Raw genomic sequence first — 25,312 nt, 5'->3', positions numbered from 1 at the left:
AGTGTTGTCCCGAGTGAATGTGAGAGAAAAACCACTAACTTGGCAGCGGTACCCTTTTCTATATCAGATTCGAACCAGCCAGCCGACCCTGGCAAGCTCGGTGGTCGAGTGGTAAGAAGTCTGCACTAAAGCAGGAGGTCATGGGTTTGAGTCCCACCCGAGTGATTTCTTTTCCTCACAATCACTCGGGACAATACTGAATATGCAGTGTTCAAAAATTACATCGGTAAAATGGCAAAACCCCATTATTGAATCTCTATATATCTTGCTACCAGTTGTGAAGTGCTGGGCTCAATGAGCCAAATAGGAATTACAACTGTACATGTGCAAAACAAGATTTGATTATTTGTAGTTCGGGATAAAAGCGGCTGAGAACTTTTCATGCAATCAAAAAGACGATGGAAATTTTCATTCGCACAAAAAGTTGGGGCATAAGAAAACACCTTAAAGCCCTTCGCTGTCAAAACTTTTGAAATGTTCTGCTTAATAAACTATTCATAAATACCTATGACCGTTTAGGCATTCCTATTGGTCGAGAGCCCGTCACGTGGCCGGTCTTAAACGGAGGATAAAGACATGGCTAGCTGGTCTTAAACACTTTTCCAGTGTCACATGAAATTTGAACTCCCTTGAAATCCGGTGCCTTTTACGTTTCATTGGTTGAACGTTCAAATTCCCCACGTATGCATGCGCAATACTGCCAGTGAATCATTATTTCATAGTCCGATATTCACACTAAACCAGCCCAGCTGCGTTTTGCGATTCACACTAAACCAGCCCAGCTGCGTTTTGCGCGACATCGCGCAGTACGCGCGAACATGGAGGTGGAATGCGCGTTGAGCACGCAATTGTGGAGGGGCATTCCATATTATAGTCAGAGGGGTGTTTCGTAAAACATGAAGTAAAATTGTTGAACAAAATGGTTGGCAACGTCTAGTTTTTGACTTGTTTTGATTTTTGGACCGAAAAGATTTTTTTTTTGACCAAAAAGGTATTTTTATGAATGGGAATAAATATGTGTTCTGTCGGTATTAAACACTCTGTTTAAAACCAGTGTGAGTCTGGATGGGTGATAATTACCCGAGGCGACAGGTTTTAAACAGAGTGTTATAATACCTCCGAAACACACATTTATTCCCTTATTTTGCGTTGGAGGACGTGATTACACGCACTGGCTGTTTTTATGCACGGGCAGGGCTGACTGGTTAAGACATCAGGATTGCCTCGACTCACCTCCAGGTGACTTCTAAACACGCTAATCCCTCGTGCCTTTTGCACACACAACTCAACGTCTCCCTGCTTTACTTCCAATGCTCTCTCTCTCTCTCTCTCTCCAAAAAAGGATTCTCCAGAGGATGACAACAATGCCAACGCCGACTCCCCCTCCAGTATCTCCAGCATGTCCAGGCTTCTGCGCATGGAGGAACGCCTGCCAGCGGCCGGTCAGGAGGTCTTGGAGATGAGAGGGGAAGGGAGGCCCCCAGCGCTGGGCGAGGAGTCCTGGCCTCAACAGGAATTCAGGGGAAAAGGAGGGAAGCAAACAACGGTGTAGTAAGTCAGGGAGAAACTAAAGATTGTCAGTATGCATGGAGGAGTGGCCGCCAGTCATGGGCCAGGGGGTGCTGGACAGAGATGAGTAGGGAAGGGGGTCTGTGGCACCGGGGAGGAGTTCCAACCTTAGGGGGAAGAGTCCCAACCTCAGTGGGAAGAGTCCTAGCCTCATCAGGAAGATGCTGGAAGAGGAAGGAAAGCAAACAACGGTTTAGTAAGTCAGGGGGAAAACTTGAAATTATCAGGGAAGGTAGAAGCGGCACCCAGAAGCAATCCAGGAGGTCCTGGAGATGAGCAAGGAAAGGAGGCCCCTGCGCTGGGGGAAAGATTCCCAACCTCAGCAGGAAGATGCCAGGAGAGGAGGAAAGCAAACAAAGGTGTAAAAAAACTTAAGAAGGCAGGGAAAAAAACTTTAAATTATCAGGGAAGGTAGAAGCGGCACCCAGCTGCCACCCAAGAGGTCCTGGACATGAGCAGGGAAGGGAGGCCCCCGGTGCTGAGGGAAGACTCCCAGCCTCAGCAGGAAGATGCCAGGAGGGGAGGGGAAGCAAACAGCGGTGTAGAAATAGAAGGCAGGGGGAACACAGGAAAGAAATTGATATTCATTTATGATCTTAGGAATATTTGCATTTCGGAGATGTAAATGTAATATTGGGTTTTGTCCTACTTTAAGAAATCTGCCCCAGTAAGCAGGAGGTCTTGGCTCTCTCCCACATGAGCAAATTTGTATTTTTTCCCCAATGGGATTTTAGCCAGCACTGAGTAAATAGTATCTTAAAAGATTACATCTGTGAAGGGCAGAACCTTACATGTATATCAAATTTAATCAAGTGTGACTCTTTGAGTGCAATATTTGCAAGCTTGACGGATATTTGCAAGCTTGACAGATATTTGCAAGCTTGTCAGATATTTGCAAGCTTGTCAGATATGCCAGTATATCTCCCAAACTAAGTGTATTGGAGGATCCAAACCCATATCAGCAAACACTCTTAGAGAGTGATTTGGAGAGTGCTCATTTGCTCATCAGAGGATTCTGCTTGGCCTTCCTTAGGGGGTGTGGCTGCTCATCACGCCTGTATTAATTGATGTCCACACAGTGAAGGTGGGCATTATCTTAAAGCAAATACGTTTTGGAGGGTGAAGTAGAGGGTCGGTCCATAAATGTGGGATCCCAATTTGTCTCGTGCACCTGTTTCATCTGATATAAGATTTTATAAATTTAGGACACGTTCTTTAACCCTTATCCCCAAGAGGTTTCTCTGGCCACCCTGCCAAATGCAACAAAATGCAACTCGGCTGAAATGAGAGCCCTGCTATATGCAACAAATTGCAACAGTGGTTTCTGTTGCAATGTGCAGTGAACCCAGTGCATACCAGCCTTGGCACCAAGCAGTTACCCTGCTAAATGCAACAGTGGAACTGCAACAGTGGATTGTGTTAAATGGCCTTGGACCTACCGGTATGAGCAGTTGCCCTGCTAAATGCAACAAGATACAACAAAGCACGGGACTTGAGTGTGCTGCTAAAAAAAATGCAACAGTATGCAACAACTAAAAAATGCAACAGTACATGTATGCAACAACTGTTAACCTTTGTTGCTTTCTGTTGCATTTAGCAGGATTACAGTTATTGCCTTCTCCAAGAGTGATTATGTAAAGCAAAAGACCTGCCAATTAATTAATAGTTTGAAGTCAATTTTAATGATACTTGTATAGCAAATTACACAGGTCAGGTGTAACAGGGAGACACAAATGTCACACTTTTGGACCCCACATCTATGGACTGATCCTAGAGTAAGGGTTTAAATGTCAGTGGTAGAACTTTTTTTTGCATTGGTCAGTTCTGAGATGGTGTGTGATCATGATGTGCTTTATTTTGAAAGAAAAAATACCAAAGCATGTTCCAAAAGAAAAAAAAATTCCAAAGCATGTTCCCAAACTTTGGCTTTGTTTCCAGAAAAGGGTTCACGAGATTTTAGGCCCTGACCTGGAGACTCCGGTACTTGCGTATACAGGTGTCTCACAAACAAAAACAAAGCCTCAAAGCCGCCTCTTTTTCACAGCTTTTTAAAAAATACATCGCAAATATCGATACTCATTTAAAGAGTATTTACATTAGCTTTTCAACCCTGAAAAAATCTTTCCAATCGGGTAAATATTTATTGAGTTATGGCAAATTCAAAATGAGTGCCGATTTTTCAATCTGTCCACGGTCTCAATTTTTATTTATTAGGAATTTAATGGGTTTGGGATGAGGGTATTTTTGCTTTCTTCAATGTATTAATCTGTCTTTATTTGGTTCTTTCTATGTTTTTAATTTTTTGAAACAATGGTCATTTATCCTTTTGGAAGTAACGGTAGTCCTGAAAAGGACTGTTTGGTTAACTTCTGAGATGTTTACTGTGCTGCTCTGTCTCTGCCCTCTACTTGGTAGCCTTTTTAAGAAATGCAAGTTTTGGACCATGTTCTTATTGCGGCAGTCAAAATATCAGTTGCCGTGGACAAAACGAAAAAAAAAAGCGGTAGTTGTATTCAATTGGCCATAACTCAATAAATATTTATATGGTGTTGAAAAGCTAATGAGATATACTCTCTAAATGAATGTGTATCGATATTTGCGATGTATTTTCAGTCCTTCTGATTTGAAAATCACAGGCGTGTGGAAAAAGGTACACCTGGATTTTTCTAGGCATGTGGTTTTTCTAGGTGTGTGGTTTTCTAGGTGTGTGATTCTGCAGTCCAGGGAGGTTCAGGCGTGCAATTATTCACACTTCTCGGGAAGCTTTTAGGCATACGATGGCGTGGGTGTGCGATCACACACCTCAAATTTGAAGGACTGTATGTTTTAAAAACCTGTGGAAAAGAGGGCGCTTTGAGGGTTCGTTTTTTGTGTGTGAGACACCCTGTATATCAGGGATGTAGTTAAGTCCATCGCAAATACATCTTTAGTCCAGTTACAGTCACAAGTCCAATAACAAGTCCAATCGCAGGTCCAGTCGCAGGTCCAGTCGCAGGTCCAGTCGCAGGTCCAGTCGCAGGTCCAGTCGCAGGTCCAGTCGCAGGTCCAGTCGCAGGTCCAATCGCAGGTCCAGTCACAGGTCCAGTCACAAGTCCAGTCACAGATCCTGTCACAAGGCCATTCACAAGGCCAGTCACAAGTCCAGTCGCAAGTCCAGTCGCAAGTCCAGTCACAAATCCATCACAAGTCCAGTCACAAGGCCAGTCGCAAGGCCAGTCGCAAGTCCAGTCGCAAGTCCAGTCGCAAGTCCAGTCGCAAGTCCAGTCGCAAGTCCAGTCGCAAGTCCAGTCGCAAGTCCAGTCGCAAGTCCAGTCGCAAGTCCAGTCGCAAGTCCAGTCGCAAGTCCAGTCGCAAGTCCAGTCGCAAGTCCAGTCGCATGTCCAGTCAAAAGTCCATTCACAAGTCCAGTCACAAGTCCAGTCACAAGTCCAGTCACAAGTCCAGTCACAAGTCCAGTCACAAGTCCAGTCACAAGTCCAGTCACAAGTCCAGTCACAAGTCCAGTCACAAGTCCAGTCACAAGTTACAGTGGATGAACAATAACAAAGGAATGCCTTTGTCAAAGCTCATTTGAATATTTTGTGAGTTGAATTGGGACTGGAGGACTTGTGTTGGACTCGACTACTTCTCTTCATTAAATACATGTAAACTGGTGTATCAATGCAAGGCAGATGTGCAAGTTTATTTATTTTATTATTTATATTTATTTTTATATTTTTTGGGGGGGGGGGGATAGGTGGTTGTTTTTAGTTTGGACGAATGGCTCACAGAGTGTTTGAAGTTTTGAAGTAAATGCGCATGAAGTTGTTGTTTCTTTGCATGAGAAATGCACCGGACGGGTGCATTATGGAATGGTGCTGATATGCCCTCCGTTTGCAGTAATATTTCTAAATGTTCAAACCCCCCCTCCCCCCCAGCATAATTGTGCTTCGAACCAATCGTCAGGCATTAAAAACTTTTGCCAAGAGTTGTATCTACTTTCAGCAATGAAGACAACTTCCATGTCCAAACAGTGTGGATATGATCATATTTAATGGCCAGTTTCAGCTTGAAATACTGTACTATTAGTTGAGATTTTAAGATAAGATTTAAAACATGGGTGTTTTTTTTAAGTGGGTCAGTTGAATTTTATTTTCACATTTTTAAATTAACCCAACAAATTTAAGGACAAATTCCAGCAAATTTCGAAATTTGAAGTATTGATTATATAAGTGTCCTTTACTTGAAGGACAGAAACCTCCTTGTATTGGGAGTTTGAAAAAACGTGTGTGCTGTGACCAAAAACTGGATGAAATAATGATAAATGCTCATTTTCGTCAATAGAGGGCGCCATTCATCTCAAACAGTCAATTGGAAGAAAAACCACTTTGAATGATCTTATTACTATTGTTAGTAAGTAAATACAGTGTATGCATAATGACTTCGTGTTTTGTATGGTAATAATTTACCTAATCAATTTCTGGATAAAGCTGTTACAATGGGACAGGGTAATTTCCATATAAGAAAACAATTTGAGTTTTTAGGAGGGGGATTTTATAATTTAATTGTATAAGGACGAATATGAGAATCAAATTATTTGAAACTAAATATTTACTCCTTTTTATTTAAATTACTGGGTGTTGGAATATAAACTAAATATTTACTCCTTTTTATTTAAATTACTGGGTGTTGGAATATTGCCAGTTCATTAACATCAGCACCCTTGTTTTTTGAAAACGCATATTTCTCTTTGAAACTAGAATCCACAATTGATGCACGTTTTCTATCCAATTGTGGTGTGCCCTTTTTGTGGACAGTTGTTTTTGCCTTGTACCTTAAAAAAAACACCTGCAATAAGATGAAATTAATGTCAATCACAAAGAGCCTAATAGGTACATGTATCCGACCATATGCCAGCACTGTGCTGAATAAGGCACATTCTTCATGTACTCATAAGTTTTGGGAATTGTGTGTGTTTTTTGTGTGTAATATTGTAACACTTTAATGACAGTACATGTAATTTTAAATGGCACAGTTTGTATTTGGGAAAGAGAAAGATTGTCTTAGGTTCAAAGTACGGCCCAACATTGGATATTAACTGATCATTAAAACCCTCCCACTCTGGCTGGGTTAACCAGTCCCCCCCCCCCCCCCCCCGAAAACATCTATTAGCTCATGCAAAATTAACCCTGTTGGAACACACACACTTCAAAATGTGCTTCACTTTTTTTCTTTAAAGGTAGAGTATATCATTTGCAGCTATCCAAAAAGTGACTGACGAAATTATTGTTGAAAAGCATACTTGGTTTAAAGATGGTAATGGGGCTAAACTCCCTGTGCAATTATTCTTTCTGGCAAGCTGTCATTTTGAAGAAAACGATAAAAGAAGGTAATTTCCAAAGATGCGTCGAAAGACGCATTTTTTTTTATTTGTTTTTTTTAAACTCGGCGAAGCCGTGAATGGGTACGAGCAGCGTTGACACAACGCACACGTGGTTGATTCGTCAGTTCAGCGCGTGACATGACGTAGCTGCAATCGGCTGAATGAGAACGTGACTGAATGAAAATATGACTCGGCAACTTTCGAATTGAAATCGAGATCCTAGAATATTGTGTTCTCGGAATATGCAACATTCACTGTGTTTATAACTTCATCATGTTAGTTGTTGAGCACCCTTCCGTAGATTTTGAGCACTTTTTGTTGCTTCAAACGAAAAACAAATTCGCAAAATGACAAATGATATATTCTTCCTTTAACTTACAAATCTGTACATCCCACCTATACCCTCTTAATGATTAGCTCAATTGTACCATGCCACACCAATCAAAATATCATCCTTTTTTTCTCCGGTCACAGCACAGTGCCAGATCCTGCACTGCCCCGTTTTTATAAGCTCACCGTTATTAATGTATTAGTGGAATTATTACATTTTGACAAAATAATTTATAATTTAAAGAATTGTGTTGTTCATTACTTATGCAATCTCTGATTCCAATAAAAAGGATGTATGCAATTGCAGCCCATGCGTTTGTTTATTATGACTCGTAAATTCAACATTGTCTCTGTTAGGCGAGTATTTCGATCTAATGCGATTACTTTGATAATTAGTCTTATCAAGTTGTGAACAAAACTTACACCGCTGGTTGTGTTGGAGTTTTATTAATTTCCACAGAAGTTTTTGTTTTCTCGCGAAATTTTTGTAATCTTGTATTGTATCTTATCTTTATCTCGTTACTTTATGCACTCGTTCATCAGACGTCGTATATGCTTGGATCATAAAGGTTATTGCTATTACTTGTCAATAATTAATGATGAGAGTAGTTTGTTAAAGATGTGAGCCCCGTGTTCTTTTAAAAAAAAACATTCTAACGAAATTTTAATTTGAAAGTTTTGTTTCAACGAAAAGCTGATTTTTTTCCCGATTTTGGACGCCTGCAACACTCTGAAAAGGGGTTTTCATTTTGCGCACAAAATAATACATTCTATCTGCGAGAGCCGAATAATTATTGTCGGGCCACAAATAACTGGAATTTGTAAAGTAATATTTCAATATCTAAACGTCGGCGGATCTTATTCAAAAGTGAACACATGTATAGGAAAATTGCCATTGAAAAACATCTATTTTCGGGTAAATCTCAAAATGCGAGGAATGAATCTTTAAGCGTTCCATTTAATAGTATTTTCATCCAAACAGTTTAGCGTTGGCGACGACACGAGCATCGCACCACGGTCCGGAATCCCTGCCTGAAACGAGAGTTGGTGGCCCCGTATATCACGGGGTTCAGGCAGCTGTTGAGGTACACCGTCATGGAGATTATCAGCTCGTTCCGGTAGGACAGATGAGCGTTCATGATGAGAGAGATGAGGTTGGAGATGATGTACGGCAAGGAGAGGAGGGTGGAGAGGGTGACAAGGATGATCATAGTCCGGGCCACGGCCACCTCCTCCTTGGACATGAAGGGGTTGGCTGGAGGGTTGCGCCGGCCGGTTTCCGGTGGGGCGGACTCGCCGGCAACCGGTGTGTTGGACCGGTCGGTGGCCGGTCCTGATGACGCCGGTCGATCGGCGCGGAGACTGAGCATGGCCGACTGCTGCACGCGCCTCCTGCTGGCGCGCACCTCCACGAAGATCAGAAAATAACAGGCAGTGATGAGAAACTGTAGGGCGAACCCGAAGACAGTCAAGAAGGTGATGGAGTAGGACAGGCTGTCCAGCCAGTCCACGGTGCAGGAGGGCTTGTTGGGCAGCCAGGTGAACTTCCCCCAGCCTGCCAGCGGAGGTACCGCCAAAACCAGGTTCAACGCCCAAGTGATCAGGATCGGGTACAGCATAACCCTCGTCCGGTTCATCCCGTAGCTGTAGCGGTACCTGATCCGTAACAGCCGGTCCACTGCAATCAGGAGCATAGTAGAGCGCTGGACCTGACTCAGAAAGGTCTTCAGGAGTCCCTGGATCTGACACAGTGCGTGACCGTAGATCCAATCCTGGTTTACCACAGTCGCGGCCGTAAAGGGTAGCACCAGGGCTCCCATAGCCGCATCGCTCACTGCCAGGTTGACTATCAGCTTGCTGGTGGGTTTGCTACTCAAGGTCTTAACGCACATGAAGGTCCCGCAGACCAGGGCGGAACCTAGTATCGAGGTAGTTGATTCGATGACCAGTATAATCACATAGACAACGATCTCAGCTTGTGTGATACCTTCATCCGTGCCAGGAATGCTTGTATCAGTACTGTTGGTAGTTGTGGTCATCTTGTCTGGCGTGTTATCCTCAAGTAGAGCAATGCCATATGCTAACTGACTCCGATGATTGTCATCAAGTACTTCTCACATTATTGATGCGTCGATCTTGCCTAGTCAGTCCATCTTAAGATGCATGCAGCTGTCGTTCATGCTCCAGATGCTCATTTTCAGACAAATTTCCATCGAGACTTTTCCATTTTTACCAATCTCAAAGTCTCAATCCATACACTAGTGTCATATAGTTTCCTGTGCAGACTGATGACGGATCCTGCTGCAAAACATTAAAAACCGCAATGTACGGTACAATGTTGGTAAAATCGCCTCGCGACTTGTTGAAAAGCGCTCCTCATCGAGGCGTCGTTGAGCACCGTGTTTGAAAGCCGTCACCTCTCTATCGCGTTTGTCGATTGATGAATCAACATCCAGCAAACGGCGTTTAATTGGATTGCGTCTCCGGTATTAATTGCCGGGGCAGGAGGCTCGACCCGTCCGCGGCTGGTGACAATCAAAACCCTCGTACTTCGAGCCCGTTATGGTGTACTGGCAATCTCCGACCAATACATCAACTCGACCTCTCAACTTATACAACATTCAGGATTGGCTATCCACTCGTGACTTTGACGTTCTTTTGTTAACCATGTATATAAACAGACATTTCATGTGGAAACTGAGCCAAATTGGTCACCGAGACAGCATGCCGACGGAGCTATGCATTTTGGGTCGCGTCGGCCCGAGACGTGTCGCGGTCGTTGGGCGTCGACACCACTAAAAAAAATGCCCGCTCCGGCCGGTACCCCTTTGGCATCTCGAGTGAGTCCCGCAACCGCGTCCGTTCTCCCGTAGATTGCTTTTGGAAATCATTAACGAATTTCTCGATGCTTACCCTCCAATCGTGATGTATTCGTTCCGTTAATTTAGAGGTATAAGTTCAGCCTGCCGTGATTGTTAGTAATCGAATCAAGCTTGTCGGCCCATATTTTGTTTTTTTTTGGCCTTTCACGATGGTTCTCGGTTACTCTATTATTCTAAAGATGTTCCCTGGCCCATTCACAGCATTTATCAATGGAAGTCAGTTGTATACTACAAAGCATTAAAGGTCGGACGTTTGAAGTGTCCGCATTTTTTCCGGACACAGGACTTCAGACTGCCTGGATGCTGTCTCCTCGTGCCTTCAAATTGGGAGTTCATACATAATGCTCTTGCTTATTGGGAGCCAGGGACAGTATTGTTGCGTTCCCTAATGGCAGTTCATTAAACATTAGAGTCAACAATTAAATAAGTTGGAGGGAAACAGAGCTTTGGGGTGACAGACACACATGTCAATACACTGATTTATTCATCACTTCACCTAACTTTGTTAGATTTCATCAACCTATAGGGCTTCTCCTTTTGGTAGTTTGGTAGCGTTATAGAGATAACAGATTGGTGTCTACAAAGTCCTTACATTGTACTCTGGCAAAACCATGTCAACCAATATGAACCGAGTGGGCACCGGCAGGATACCTCGGTCCCCCCCCCCTCCCCACTCCTAGAAACATTGATATACAGCCCAGCCTCTGTGTGAGGCATGGACCTGTCTATTCCAAGTTACTTCAGGTACAGTACAAAGAAAATGTATTTGCCACTGGGTTGCTGCACCATGACTTTGTAGCAGATAGCAAAGTTTCTGCTAAAATAATGAGTTTCGGGTAAGGCTTTTTGCCTCATCTATATATAATAATCGACCGGATGTCGTGGGTTCGAATCCCATTCGAGTAAGTCAGCGATTTGTCCCCCTTGTATATCAATGCAAGCTTTTAGAAAGCATTAAGTTAATATACGGTACTACTGCGTTTCAAATGGTGATAACCCCGTTCCGTGTTTTTTTTTCTTCTTCGCGTGGGAAACGCCTCAACCGCGCTGTCACAAAGTGACAAACGACCCTTGAGTATTGTGTGATGCATGTGCAATCTTAATTTGGCGAGTCGGTCGGCGAGCCATACATCATTAAAAGCCATCATCCAGGACACACATGCATGATTTAAAGGGAATGTACAACATTTGCTTTTGCTGCACTTTTCAGAAATATATCGATTTGGAGGATTAGTATGTTATAGCAAATATTGTTAAACTGACTTGTTTCACGTTTTGGGCTTGTATATGCTGGAAAAACCAAGACAACAAATCATGTTCTTGTAGTCTGGTTCCCTGACCCTACTTAAGATGAAACGGAGAAATGTAAAGACTTTAGGGAATTGTAAGGTCAGAGAATCAGTCTAGCATTAGCAGGCTTGTACCCCTTCACAAGTGTGTAATCTATTGCAAAGAAAATGCGGAATAACTAAATATGAAAAATTAGGAGCAGTTTTTGAAAAAAAGCCAGTTTTCTCCACCGCGGGTCGGCCGACCAGCGTTGGAAAAATACAGTTTTTCTTGAAAATGTCAGCACACCAGGAGCCATCATTTTACAGGATGCTTTAGACTGTCAATCCCTAACAATCCAGTAAGGTATTTCGTGATAATTTGATCATTTCGTTTTTTGATGTTTGCAAATGTTGTATCTTCCCTTTAATGGTCCATTTAACAAGAGGATCATGAACATTCAAAATACATCCAGGGGCCTGTGCATGGCTGATTTATGCTACCTGGGAAATAGTCCGATCGCTGCGAATCATTTCGAGACCTAGAAAGTAATTTGATGTTTTGGCCTGCGCCTGTCTTTATAGTAAAATATTACTAAAAAAATGAATAGGAAGTCTCAACAGCAATTTGTTTTAGTGGTTAACCTTTAACAGCAGTACTTTTGTTTATCATTTTCTCTGACACGCTTGTTCATTTAGGGTGAAGTCTTGATTCTTGAACCGGTAGATGCACTCTATACGGCTAATTTGACAAGCACTGGCAAACAGTGCCGTGTGCTTGGTAAAGCTTATATGGGTCTGAGAGTTCATTCAGGTAAATATAGTGGTGTGTGCTATGCAGCGTTTCTATGCAACCAGCAGGAACATTTTGTCAAGACGATGACATCATAACGGAGACGGTAGAATGTAACGGTTCACTTTCCCACTTCCAAGCGGAATGGTTGGAGCTTGCTGCGTAGCACGTGAGATATATTTGCCTTAAGCAAAAACAATTTACTAGCCACAATGACGCAATAGGTTAATGTTAATGCTTTATAGCAGCTCCGTGAGCCTTATCGGGAGTTCAAATTTTGTCCAACAGAATCTTGGGAGGGCATTTGAAGCAAGATATGCGACAGAGGATAGCTCCTTCATTTGTGTTGGTCATTGTGTTGCCCGAATCTGTGGAATTCTTTTGAGATATCTAGGGGGGGGGGTGTTCGGTAACAATAGTCGAGAGTGTGAATAGGGTGTAGAAATACTGGAAGTACCTCTCTTGTCTCAAATCGTGCACGATATAATGGGATGGGGGTGTCACTATAAATTATGGTTGCGGAGCATTATTTCTGGTATATACTCCATGAGTTGAGCTCAACAGTTAATTCGGTGACTGCTCTATGTTCCGACACCCCTATGTTCCGACAACCTAGATTGTGTTACTCCCGGTTAGGGTTAGGGTTAGGGTTAGGAATATGTGCAGTCGGAACATAGGGGTGTCGGAACATAGAGGTGTAACCGTTAGTTCAACTTTGTATCGGGAACCTTGGGATTGTTATTGATTGAGAGTTAACAGGGCCTCGTTTAATACGTTTATAAAGTAGGCCCTTCTGAAACCTCGTTCCTTTGCTGACAAGATGCCTCTCGAACTTTTCAAGTTGTTTCCCAGTGCGAGCCGATTCATTGTATTTTCTGTTTTCAACGTTTGCCTGTTCTACTTGTGTCCTTGTTGTACAGAAACTGAATGTATCCGTGACTTGGTTGTGATCATCGTGGGAGGATTGTCACACGTGTAGTTTCCCACACCAGGGACGTGATTTTGAAGAAAAAAGAATCACTAAAGCCTAAGCTTCGTGCTTTTGTTGTGTGAAGTGTGTTGCGCAACGACCATTACGTATTGAGGTATGTTCAAATTCTACCTCCATGGTTCAAGTGACACTAAAAACACGTCCCTTGTTAAGTGCTCAAAAGCATACCCACACAAAATATTATTGCAGGGTCATGAATCGTTCTTGCATGATCAAAGCATTCCGTCAGAGACAGTACACGGAGTAAAATGTCATCTGGCCAAATTGTGAGGCTTCTGCGACTACGCTGCTGAGTGGTCAGTCAACGAAGACACGGATGAGATCACGCTGGCGTTCCGCGGTAGGAGCAACGGGTGGGTGGCCGTCGGATTCTCCGGTGACCAGGCAATGGTTGGTGACCGAGACACGTTGATTGATTCATACCGTGTAGAATGAAGTCAGTTGTCACTTCGTATTGTGAATAAGTTAATAGGTTTGGACGATAAGTTGTAATGACTAGGCCTGTACTGGAAAAGCTTTGTTTAAACAATGAAGCGTCGTTTTATTTCATTACTTCATTATGAACATGTAGATGTGTAGTCAGTGTTCATTTATTACGCATATAGGGCAGCGCAGCATTGTGTCAGCTTCGTGGAAACATCTTTTCATTAGTACGTGCGTATTCATCGGTTGCTATGAGTTTACCACTCAGCACGCTGGACTCAATTAAGAACCATTCACTTGCATGGAAATGGGTCCGTGGGATCGAGAAAGGGAGATTTGAGAAGTTTTTGGATGTCCGCGCCAACCTATAGACAAATCCGGGCTGAGGGGACCACTGTACACTCACGGGGCCCCCTTCAATGGAGGAACTATATTGTGCACGCTATGTACAAAACAACTGCCCTATGACGGATTGTTTTAACAATAGCTAGCACAATGCTTTCGCCATTGAAGGGGGCCTTCGTGATGAATTTGTTAACGTGCTTTGATTTGTCGGCGAAATTAAGAGAAAGAGTGACGGTTTTATTTCGCAGTGAAATTTTCAGAACAAAAGGTGCCTTGAATGTTATTTATGTCGTACATGTTATTTCAATATGTTGTGGTACGAGTATAATGGTTGGGTTAAGCCCGGTTCATACTCGTCGGGAAAGCGAAAGCGAACGCGAATTTGTGACGTGGTGTCAATTATTCGCGCTGCGAATTCGTAAAAGTTGAGCACATTTCAACTCGGGCGAATTTCGAAGCGAATGTTTCATGACGTCAAATTCGCTTCGCATTCGCGTGGAGTATGAACCGGGCTTGAGTCCTATTCCTAGATATGGTAGGCTGAACCAACACCGTATAAAGCCCGGTTCATACTTCATGCAAATGCGAATGCGAAGCGAATTTGACGTCATGAAACATTCGCTGCGGAATTTTCCCGAGTTGAAACGTGTTCAACTTTTGCGAATTCGCAGCGCGAATATACTTGCCATGACGTCACAAATTCGCGTTCGCTTTCGCTTTCGCGCCGAGTATGAACCGGGCTTAATGAGTATGTTATATTCCCTGTTATATTCTATTTGATAGGCAGGTGATGATGTCCTCATGTGCATAGCCGACCCTCCGGGCGCGGGCGCCAATTCCACCGGTGCACGGTTCGAACACCGCTACAACTACGGCTACTCCAACCTGCCAGCAGAAGCGGTAAAGTTCTTGCGTCCTACATAACCCAGCCCAGTGACGCATCCCATTGCGTCTTTCTTATATTTCTTGCCGCTTTTCATGACTATTAAGGAAATTTGTTATGGTTTTCACATAAAATGAGATATCTGCATCACGATTCAAATTTGATTTTTTTTCTGCAAACATTATTTCACAGGAAGGCATCACCGTGAACAGTGCATCGTTCACAGACGGCATACTCCAGTGCTCCGTGACACGTGACCTCACTGTGTTCAACAGCAGCCACATGACCTTTGACCTGTCATCTGATTGGTTCATGCTCTTCGCTCAGGGGCCAATCTCGTCATCGGGTAAGGACATCGACGGATAGCCATTCTCAAATAAAATAATTGCCCCTCACTTTTCACTGTCATATTTCATAAGATAGGACAGTCAGATTAATGTCTGTTGATGAATTTGTTTCATATTTTGCTGTGGATCGGAGTCACGACAGTTTGTCGCTGCTGTACAACCAATTGATGGTACGGCAGCGACCATGATGCATGTCGACCGGTATATCAGGACTGCTTTGGAATCAATCACAGTTTCGTATATTTTGGAACACTGTCCAATAGTATAGTCAGCATCCCTGGCGTTGCAACTCTTGATTTGCAACTCCTGAGAGATGGATACAAGACCCAATGCTATCGCGTGGATCCATTCTACTCACTCCCAGGCACTCTTAAAACCTTTTCGTGTATTTCAGGACAGCCAGTTCGACACTCCGTGTACCCCGCTATCACCGACATGAAAGCTAGTCTGTCCTCCCTGGATGAAGTCTTTGTCCTGGGCGAATCTCGCCGCCCGTCACCCGGTCAGGGTGACGGGGGAGGAAGTGAAGATGAGACGGGGAGCGACAACGGTAGTTCCGCTATTCAACTCACAGGTCAGTGCAATGTAAATTCTAATCGGTACACGACACTGAAATCCTAGTATAGCCAAAGAAACCGGCATATAGAGCGCGGTGCAGGAGTGTCAGGATTTTGCCTGGCTAGTGGTACGAATCGACTGCTACGACTTCGGAAAACTCACACAAAAAAATAAAGACGGCATGCATTGCGCTCAATCAGTGTTTCTTTTTGGTGTCCAACTTGAAATAGCAAAGAACGCCCAAAACCTCAAATACATAATAAGAGATTACTTCCACAATTTATTTAATTGGTGGAACTAAATACAAATCTGGATTAGCATTATTTTAAAGCTTTCAGTAATATATATGTTTTTGCTTTTGTTCTCTATGATTCCAGGTCATTGGATGGCTTTGTTTGTTTGTCTACACGTCCTCTTGATCGGCTGGTAAAATAAATTATTTACCTATACAACTTTTTTTTGCGAGACTCTAGCGTCGGCGGGGAAACACGTACCGCCATTATATTTATATCATTTTAAAGCTTGGAATCTGAACTATATCCCTGGCGAGTATTGGTTCGATATTTTAATGAGTTTTTAATTTATTCGTGTTCAAATAAAGGCATGACGAAAACAAACTCAACTGATTCCAAGAGAAATCCATGATGCGGTACATTTGATGCAAACTCGAGTCACACTTTGAGCGCGCTTTTTGAATAGGTACATACTTGCACGTGAATTTCAAAATTGAACTTGAAACAAAAAGTATTGTGAATTGATTTGAAGTGTATAGTCTCCGTGGATCGAAAAGAATAGGAAACACAGAAAGTAAAAGGCAACGAGATCGTCACATCATGAACTTGATGAACAATTTCAACACTAGAAAACATGCGCATGAATGATTTTCCTTGAAATCAGTCGAGTTTGTTTTTGACATGCCTTTATTTGAACACGAATAACTTCAAAACCCTTTTGAAAATCAAACAGTACCCGTCAATGGAGAAACCATTGTGTACGCCCATTGGACAAAGAAAGTGCCCCGTGACGGATTATTTGAACGATAGCTAGCACAATGCTTTCGCCATTGAAGGGGGCCTTCGTGATAGAATTGATATCGTGCCAGGATTGGTCCATATACGAGCTTGCAAATGGAGTTGTTGCCACCATCGGGTGCTAGTTATAAAGGCATCGGAATTCTTAAGACCCCAGTTCCAAAATAATATTTTATTAATACATGTATTTGAATAATTTACTGCGTTCTTGCAGAATACCAGAGTAATGTGGTCTCAAATTGCTATGACTATAGAATAAAAACGCGAGCAAAATGTTTCATTTTCAAGTCGGATATTTCATTAGGTTTTATTTGTTTATTCTGATTAAACAAGGTAAAACTGAAAATAGGTTTTGAAAACAAGATGAAATAATTAGCAGATATAGGGGGACCTTTAATGAGTGGAAACATACAGCTAGTCAGTCTTATGGTATAGTGATAGTAAGTACATTTGTATATTGCGCTCTAGATGCAATATTTTCGGTAATATTTTCTGTTGAAATCAAACTACTAAAAATAAGCGATTACTAGTTCTTCCCTTCACCAAAACTTAAAATGATCTTTATTGGCTCATTCATATTTTTTTCAACAAGAAACAAAACTAATCTTATCAATTGCAACCAGAACTCCCCTTAATGTTGGATCACAGTTTTGGGCTGCAGTAATTTTAGTAATAAAAAAATATTCAATATCAAAACTGTGCTATATCGTTCTTGGTGCCATGTTCATTGCCTGTCCATAATGCGTGTTTAATTATAGTTGAAGAATTTTGTGTTTATAAGCTGAGCGCTTGTGCACGCGTTTGTGGTATGATGCATCTGGTACAAGTTTATACAGGCACTGCAGCGTTTACGTCGGTATCCGTTCTACATGTGTACGCCCATCAGAAGGAGAATGGTGCTGCACATTATCAGCAGAAAACCTGTGGAATCAAAACGAAAATAAAGTATGTAAGTGCCGGTTCTATCATGATACAAGCATGGCATTTGGCACACAGTCAGATTAGTGTCATGATGATATTTGGCTATAGGGCCATCGCAGATTTGTCCTTTGAAAAAAATATAGGTAGCATAACAAGCAATGGCAGCCATTTTGGAAATTTTGAAAATTGCTTGTTCTACCTTAGCTCTACTGAGTGGAGCGTTGAATTACGGGTATACCCCTCCATACCAACGCTCCACCGATTCGCCATACTTTGGTAGCACCATCACAGTAGCATAGTCACAAACCCACGCGAGGACAAAAAGACCCCAAAAAACCGGTAAAGAGATTACAAATGAGAGAGACAGTTATCCTGGATTGATCTATACATTCTTGACATTCCATGAGACCCCTTATATTGTTCCCAAACAGCGAACATTTTGGGGAAAAAACAGCAAAATAGTCTGAAAACTTACAGTTCCATGTGTTTGCATGGAGGCTCAGTTCTTGAATTAGCTTGTCAATGAGGGCGTCTGACGTGACGTCACCGTCGTTGCTCGATCGCGAAGAAAAACAAGTCGCGCTTTATCTACGACTGTTTTGTGTAATAATCGTCACGTCAGACGCCCTCATTGACAAGCTAATTCAAGAACTGAGCCTCCATGCAAACACATTGAACTGTAAGTTGTCAGACTATTTTGCTGTTTTTTTCCAAAATGTTCGCTGTTTGGGAACAATATAAGGGGTCTCATGGAATGTCAAGAATGTATAGATCAATCCAGGATAACTGTCTCTCTCATTTGTAATCTCTTTACCGGTTTTTTGGGGTCTTTTTTGTCCTCGCGTGGGTTTGTGACTATGCTACTGTGATGGTGCTACCAAAGTATGGCAAATCGGTGGAGCGTTGGTATGGAGGGGTACCCGTAATTCAACGCTCCACTCAGTAGAGCTAGTTCTACCTATATGTTTTCAAATGACAAATCTGCGATGCATGGCCTCACAGCCAAATATCTTTCTAAAGACGTACTTTGACTGTGTACCAAATGCCATGCTTGTATCATCAAAGGCACAATTCCCCCAAATAAATTCCCTATCTGCCCCTCTAAAACTGGTTTTACTCGTTTGAATACTGCAAGAACTTGCAAGTTCCAAGAAATATGTCACGTGGCTGGTACTAGTCATGTTTCGCCTCCAGGGACTCTAGAGGGCGGTGTGCACCCGATGATGCGAGCGAAAGTATAGGCTGGTTCACGGCCATTTTGATAAAAGTCCTCAGTGACCTCGGCGTATAGATATAGGCTTTGGCTCAATTCGGCTTTACCAGTTCATTTTTTTGGCCTTGACTGGGAAGGGGAGGGATTTTTTACAGTGCACATTTTTGTTATGGTCGCCTTCATTTGCTTAAAAAAATACGGCCTAGGCATACTATTCTCAACACTATCACTGACGACAATAAGCCTACCTGCTCGCTGGGCCGTGGCACCGTTGTCGTTGGTGTTAGGATAGTCTAGGTCGCCAGGAGTCAGGACGGGCAGCTCGGAGAAGTCCACCTTCACCTTGGTGATCCTGGGGATTTTGTCGTGCTGCAAGGGGCTTCCTAGGGTGGACCAAAGCCAAGGGAAATAAGGTGTTGCAGGGACTACTAACAGATGCTCTAGAATAACAGGAAACTTTGTAGATAGTCAGTTCCATAAAAGTAAATCACAAAGTCAGCCGATCTCAAATAATTTAAGGCATTACTTTGTCATCTTCATCCCCTTTTAACTTCAATAACCCGACTTCTGAGTTGTAATTAGTGGATAATTTGTTGACCAAAGTTTCGGAAATTGAAATGAATATTTCAGGAAAAATGCCATAAAAACACTGAAACACTTCCACATTCTCCGCGACCGTACGGGGTGTGGGGTTATTTCGAAATCTGAACAACAAAAAACACCTCGTGAATTTACGTTTGTATCAGTGTTGTACAGGGTGAGTAAAAAAAATGAAACCCAAGTATTGGGACCATTGTTTTAAAGAAGTTCTGCATGTAGTACTTGCCAAATCTAGGATATGAAAGCCCAATCCATACGCTTTCTTTTAGTACAAGAATCATCCAAATCATTCATGTACTTTTCAAGTTACGGAATGTTAAACACAACCACCGTTTTAAGGTTCTGTCCACGGATCGCAAACAAGTTGAGTGTTCTTTCACCAAAACGAAACAAATCACATAGGGATGTGTGTGAATTGTTTTTCGTTTTGCTGAAAGAACGCACACCTTTTTTTGTGATCCGTGGACAGAACCTTAAAACGGTGGTTGTGTTTAAAATTCCGTAACTTGCAAAGTACATGAGTGATTTGAATGATTCTTGTACTAAAAGAAAGCTTATGAATTGGGCTTTCACAACCTAGATTTTGAAAGTGCTACATGCAGAACTTCTTTAAAACAATGGTCCCAATACTTGGGTTTCATTTTTTTTGTTACTCACCCTGTAGTAGCGATAACCACACGTGCTCATTATAGTCTCACGTAGTTCTTTACCAATCATCCATGCAGTCTCAAGTCAAGTCACACGTTTTTCAAACGAGGTTTCATATTGATAAAGGCCCGCATCATTACATGGACATGCGATTAATTTTGATGGGGCTTGTGATTCCCAAGTACGAATGGGTTCGCCTACCTGACTGGATAGGACCCTTTGCGAAGAACATGTACCAATCGGTGGTGAGGTCGACGGTCACGCCGTTGTTGGTCACGCTCAGATCACGCTCGATGCGGCAGCTGACTACGCCATTGACGTATCTGCGCTCCGTGGACAAGACACCCGTCTGGAAAAAAAAAACAAGAGCACTTAAAAATAAGTGTCTTTTGTGCTTGATTGGTTTAATAGAGAAGGCCAAGACTCGAAGACAAAACTCTGAAACACATCCTCAATCTTCGTCAATAGAGAGCTTATGGACATGTTCAAACTATAGGGGAGGCGGCACAGCCTAAATGGCTAGCAACCAATAGGATATTAATAGAAGCTCGAATATAGAGGGCGACATTGTGGGTGATGAAACCTACCCCAGTGCCTGCGATGTTGCTCCTGCCGAAGTTGAAGCGATGCTCAAATTTGGCCCCATCGCCCTCTACGATGCACATGTATACGTCATCATCTCCCTGTAAAATAGGATTGTATTGGGATAAAAACATATCGTCAAATGTAACCAACGTAACTATCAAGTGAAATGCAAAGAGGAGTACAAATGGCGAGAGTGTATGTACCGCGGTTGTCCTTTTACGACTGAGGACTTGGAACAAACGATTACTTGAGAAAACAACCTGAGAACCCTTTTTTAGTGTACAAACCTATTGAGACATGTCAGCAAAAAGTTTGTGTAAGTACTGGGAACTAGGAACAAAACAGGGAACAATAGGTCCTACAGACAGGTCCTCGGTAGCAAAGTATTAACCAGACTCTATGCAAGCGATTTTGTGTTGAAGACACGAGGTAAAAGGGTGGTGATTTTTGGATGCTTGTAGTATATTTTGCACGGGAACGAATTTCTCGGGATCCAATTTTGCAAAGTGTCAAACATGTCAGGTTGGCCTAATTGTAACTTCACATCAGGTAAAGCTTGCCCAGCAGAAAATGTGCGATATTTCGTACTATTATGCAGAGTACACCGTTCGCACTCGTTGCTATCGGCGCCTTAAACAATGCCTAAAACCGAGAAAAAAACTGGTTAGAAACGGAACCCGATACGAACAAGAGACTTTTTTGAAATGTAACGATTGACCTGACATGATAAGTTTTGTTCGCCAGAATTGCGTCGATCGTTACAGCGCCCCCTTCGCTCCCAAAAAAATTATCAGCCACTTGGATTTTTAAAGAATTTAGCTCTCTTCTGGTGTCCTTTAGTGTCATGCATGACTTGTCCTCATTCTGGCAGCGGGGGAAAAGGACACAAAAGGCAAGCCCGCCCTAGTTTTTCTTTCCAGACGGGGTTCAATCAAATAGTCCTACCTCGCCTACCGATGAAATTTAATTTTTTTGTGGTTTCTTTTTGTGGGGCAGCGGAGCATTTCAGTCGTGGTGGCGGGGTACTAATAACGGCCTCTGTCGGAACTTGGTAAACTTTTTCATATTACATGTACCTTGAGGTTGATTGCTTTGCTCAATTTTTTTTTAAAAGTTTTCTCACTGAATGAATATTGGTAGTCTCGTTATTTTCGTGAGTACTAAAGACTGTACATAGTCTAGGCGCAGACTCCTTTGTTTGCCTATTACAGTGTGCGTGATCGATTGGTAATAGGTCGGGGTCAAATTTTGAAATTAGTAGCCCCCAAGCAATTTTCAGTACGTTGTAAATTGCACAGTGTTCCTTTATAATGTTGAAGAAACCAATTTCATTGCAGTTCTTTCACCCAAGCCTATATTTGAATGAGAAACTCCCCACGCTCCGTCGCTGTAAAGGGCCCTCATGTCTAAATTCCGCAGCGAAATCATTTGCGAGAGAAACGCAATACATAGCCTGTAGCTCAAGCAATAATTAGTCCACGAACTAATGAGCTGTCCTTTAAAAAAAATGGGAAAATGCACTTATGACAAATAATTTATCTTTTTATCACAAATACATAATGAAAAATAAATACAATTATACAGTAGGCCTATGTCCCCCAAAAAGTGTCCAGCTGACTGTTTTTGATAACTACAAAACCATGAAGTCAATTTTGAAAATGATTGTTACTCCTTATCCTTAGCGTAAACCCCTATGAATTTCAGTCATAAATTTCAGTCAAGTAAACCCCTATGAAATTCAATTTTCAATTGATCACAACAACATGTTTGGACTCTGCGACCAAATTCTTTGCCTTATTCAATTTCAGTACTGTGTTAAGTCAGCTGAGTAAAATCCTTCATGTTGTGAAAAGAACTGCAGTTGGGAATGAAATCATTTGCAGGCTATCAGTCATCATGGCAAGACATCACTTTAATGCTCAAGGGCAAATGATTCCAATCCCGAACCACATCAGCCTTTTTTCCCGTAACATGCAGGATTTTACAAAGCTTACATAAAACAACAAAAAATTGATTAAGGCATGGAACTTGGTCACAGTGTCCACAACATTAATGTTGTGATCAATTGACAATTGTGCAGTGATGCGTGACTGAAATTAAATGAAACTCATAGGGGTTGAGGCCATGGCTTAGGAGTATCTGCACAGCCAAAACTTTTCAGAATTGACCTCATGGTTTAGTAGTTATTTCAAAAATAGTCAGACGGACACTTTTTTGGGGACATACTGTAGAAACGAGTAGACGTGAACAGTCGGAGGCTGTTACTGTTGCGTTCACCATGATCGTTTTTTTCTTCTTTTAATAAATGTTCAACTTGTATGTTTTATTCCAACAAAAAAAAATCCTTTGTTCCTTTTCAAAATTTTGTAAAGTAATAATTCAGTAACTAACCATGGGTAATTTTATTGGTCGACGTCTCATCCAAAAGTGAAAAAATTTTGGACTCTATTTTCGGGATGAAACTCGGAAATAGCATGGGGGAACGTAACTTCAAACTAGCAAGGAAGGCAAAAGTTTTGAAACCCAAATTTTGTATCTTACCGAAATGAGAGTATACTACTTATTACTTTTCCTTCTAAAATTGTAGGAGTTAAAGTCCCGTCAACCACCGGAAATTATCTTATACGCTTCATATGTTTCGTTGTTTTGGTCAACGAATTCTCTTTTCGAAGCTCCCAAAATTTCTTTTGTGACACGGGCCTTTTCATTTAGGCCAATTTAAAAACGATGGAGGTCATTTTGTTTGATGCGCTCAAGCGGCAATTTTGTAATGGCAAAATAAAGGTCATCCTATATCGCACACAACTTGTGTTCTTTTGTGTATTATTAAATTGGCAACCTCGGCAAATATTGTACGTATTGTCCCAGATCAGCGTTCTGGCAAATTAAACTTTCAGAACTGTAGTCGACAGTGTTGTCCAACCCCAAGCCGACACGATTTGCATGTACATTATGTACACTGCATGCATACCAACATTTTCTGGTCTATTCGATAATGATACATCAAATTGGTACTACACCGGACGTACTGATATTGTGCCGGCCAAACCGATATTATGCCGGACTAAACCGATATTTTGCCGGACAAACGGGCACTGTGGCCGGCCAAAAGGTGTCTTCCCTGTCCAAACCGGCACTGTGCCGGCTAATCTGGTACTTTGCCGTCGAACCGGCACTTTGCCGGCCTAAAGTTACCTCCGCGCCCCGCCCAAATCAGTACAAAGGCACAAAACATGCCGCCGCGCGCGCCCACATCGGCTCCGTGTCGCCTAAACCTTTCCCCTGTGGTCCATCCAAACAGATCCAGTTTTGCCTAAACCCGGACTTTATCCCGCCCAAAACTGGCACTATCCCGCCCACACGGGAACAGATTTTGCCCAAAACGGGAAAAAGATTTGCCCATCGGGAACGGTGCGCCGCCCTGACCCGGCACTGCCAAACCCAAACCGGACCGATACCACCTATTAAACGGTATCCATGCTGTCCATAAAAGTAGCATTTAGGCCTAGATTTTATTTCCAAAACACGGTACAGGCCTATCCATTTAAAAAGGAAAAGTTTAAAGAAATTTAAAAAAAATAGACCAGCCTAATATTTCATCATTAGCAAGGACTTCTTCAGTCAATGAGCAGTTTACAGCAGTATTATTCTTTTTCAGTCTTACAGTTTAAAGAATAAAAACAATATAACAGCTGTTTGTAGACTTCATTTTTCGTTTTATTGTCTTCTTAAATTGTGTTTAACTTGAGAGAAACCGGTCAAAACTGACTTTGGGCAGGCAGGAGTGAGTGAGATTCTAAAATTGCGATTATCGCGTTTTGGAAAACAATTCTTCCCAAAATTTGCAATTATAATAAATCTTGCTTTATTGCATCTTCAGTGCTACAAGATCAGAAATAAACTTCGACCAGAGGCCCACTGAGTTCCAGGTCATTTGTACATCCTCGAGATGTTGAGTCTGATTGTCGTTTGCTTAAACTGTGTGGAGGTGAGTGGCTAAAAGTGAGACTATATTACTTACCATGAATTTGTCACTGGAAATGCCGAACGCGGCCCAGCCGGTAGTCCTGACGGCGATCTTGAAGTCGTACTTGGTGGTGTTTTCCTGCTGGCTCCACACAACCTCAAAGTCGCAATTGCCGTAGGAGCAGCCGTCAGGCGTCATGTAGCAGGCGTTGTGGATGCCGCAGAAGTACTCGGCCCTAGAACACGGCATCGCCAGCAATCCGACGAAGAGAAGAAGAATCATGGTCGAACTCGAAACTATGGCTGCCATGATGAAAATTCAGGTGGTACCAAAATGCGTTCTAACCGCTCCCGCTCAGATGAAAAAAAGTACAACTCTGATCATGAGATTCACTTTACTGTGAGGCCTCTATCAGTTGTTTGTTCACCTACACCCCTGCAGAAAGTTCCAGAACTGGTGTACAATGATTTGAATACAAAATATGATTTTTGTTTGTTCCATTTCAATAAAAAGCTCCCGAGTCCTTGTAAACTGTGTCAGGGCAAACCCGATTGGATGTCATTGTCTGAGAACAATTGCAACTTTTTTTTTGGTCG

General features: G+C 42.3%; 4 protein-coding genes across 4 annotated transcripts in view; 2 read left to right on the top strand and 2 right to left on the bottom strand.

Annotated features, from left to right (window-relative positions):
- LOC119734092 (major facilitator superfamily domain-containing protein 6-A-like) overlaps nucleotides 1-3,097 on the top strand; it is a 30,216-nt gene extending 27,119 nt beyond the window's left edge. Inside the window, exon 7 of the mRNA XM_038207460.1 lies at nucleotides 1,343-3,097. Coding sequence (XP_038063388.1) covers nucleotides 1,343-1,552 — 210 coding nt within the window. The 3' untranslated portion in view covers nucleotides 1,553-3,097. The remainder of the gene's footprint in view (nucleotides 1-1,342) is intronic.
- Nucleotides 3,098-8,156: 5,059 nt separating this feature from the next.
- On the bottom strand, nucleotides 8,157-9,300 carry LOC119733933 (G-protein coupled receptor 161-like). Its single transcript, XM_038207293.1, has one exon. It carries the CDS (start codon nucleotides 9,298-9,300, stop codon nucleotides 8,245-8,247), a length of 1,056 nt encoding a protein of 351 aa, XP_038063221.1. The 3' UTR covers nucleotides 8,157-8,244.
- Nucleotides 9,301-12,203: 2,903 nt separating this feature from the next.
- Nucleotides 12,204-17,481, top strand: LOC119733931 (DOMON domain-containing protein FRRS1L-like). The gene is made up of 6 exons (XM_038207292.1): nucleotides 12,204-12,225; nucleotides 13,467-13,585; nucleotides 14,747-14,863; nucleotides 15,039-15,192; nucleotides 15,588-15,767; nucleotides 16,129-17,481. Exons 1-6 carry the CDS (start codon nucleotides 12,204-12,206, stop codon nucleotides 16,179-16,181), a joined length of 645 nt encoding a protein of 214 aa, XP_038063220.1. The 3' UTR covers nucleotides 16,182-17,481.
- Nucleotides 16,848-25,163, bottom strand: LOC119734089 (DOMON domain-containing protein FRRS1L-like). Its single transcript, XM_038207454.1, has 5 exons — nucleotides 24,771-25,163; nucleotides 20,752-20,847; nucleotides 20,366-20,513; nucleotides 19,165-19,299; nucleotides 16,848-17,703 (listed from the first exon to the last, which is right to left on the bottom strand). Exons 1-5 carry the CDS (start codon nucleotides 25,023-25,025, stop codon nucleotides 17,648-17,650), a joined length of 690 nt encoding a protein of 229 aa, XP_038063382.1. The 5' UTR covers nucleotides 25,026-25,163; the 3' UTR covers nucleotides 16,848-17,647.
- Between the last annotated feature and the right edge of the window lie 149 nt (nucleotides 25,164-25,312).

This window comes from Patiria miniata, unplaced genomic scaffold, assembly GCF_015706575.1.
Source record: "Patiria miniata isolate m_02_andy unplaced genomic scaffold, ASM1570657v1 HiC_scaffold_26, whole genome shotgun sequence".
NCBI lineage: Eukaryota > Metazoa > Echinodermata > Asteroidea > Valvatida > Asterinidae > Patiria > Patiria miniata.
This window is presented reverse-complemented; position numbering and strand designations above follow the sequence as displayed.

What these genes read in the sequence shown, in the direction of transcription:
- LOC119733931 (XM_038207292.1), top strand. Translation starts at nt 12,204, where the DNA reads ATGGGTCTGAGAGTTCATTCAG. An exon ending in TCTCCGGTGACCAGGCAATG is followed by an intron (nt 13,586 to 14,746) that starts GTTGGTGACCGA and finishes TCTATTTGATAG; the next exon opens with GCAGGTGATGATGTCCTCAT. An exon ending in GGGGCCAATCTCGTCATCGG is followed by an intron (nt 15,193 to 15,587) that starts GTAAGGACATCG and finishes CGTGTATTTCAG; the next exon opens with GACAGCCAGTTCGACACTCC.
- LOC119733933 (XM_038207293.1), bottom strand. Translation starts at nt 9,300, where the DNA reads ATGACCACAACTACCAACAGTACTGATACAAGCATTCCTGGCACGGAT.
- LOC119734089 (XM_038207454.1), bottom strand. Translation starts at nt 25,025, where the DNA reads ATGGCAGCCATAGTTTCGAGTTCGACCATGATTCTTCTTCTCTTCGTC. An exon ending in GCAACATCGCAGGCACTGGG is followed by an intron (nt 20,514 to 20,751) that starts GTAGGTTTCATC and finishes TTTTTTTTCCAG; the next exon opens with ACGGGTGTCTTGTCCACGGA. An exon ending in AAAGGGTCCTATCCAGTCAG is followed by an intron (nt 19,300 to 20,365) that starts GTAGGCGAACCC and finishes GGTCCACCCTAG; the next exon opens with GAAGCCCCTTGCAGCACGAC.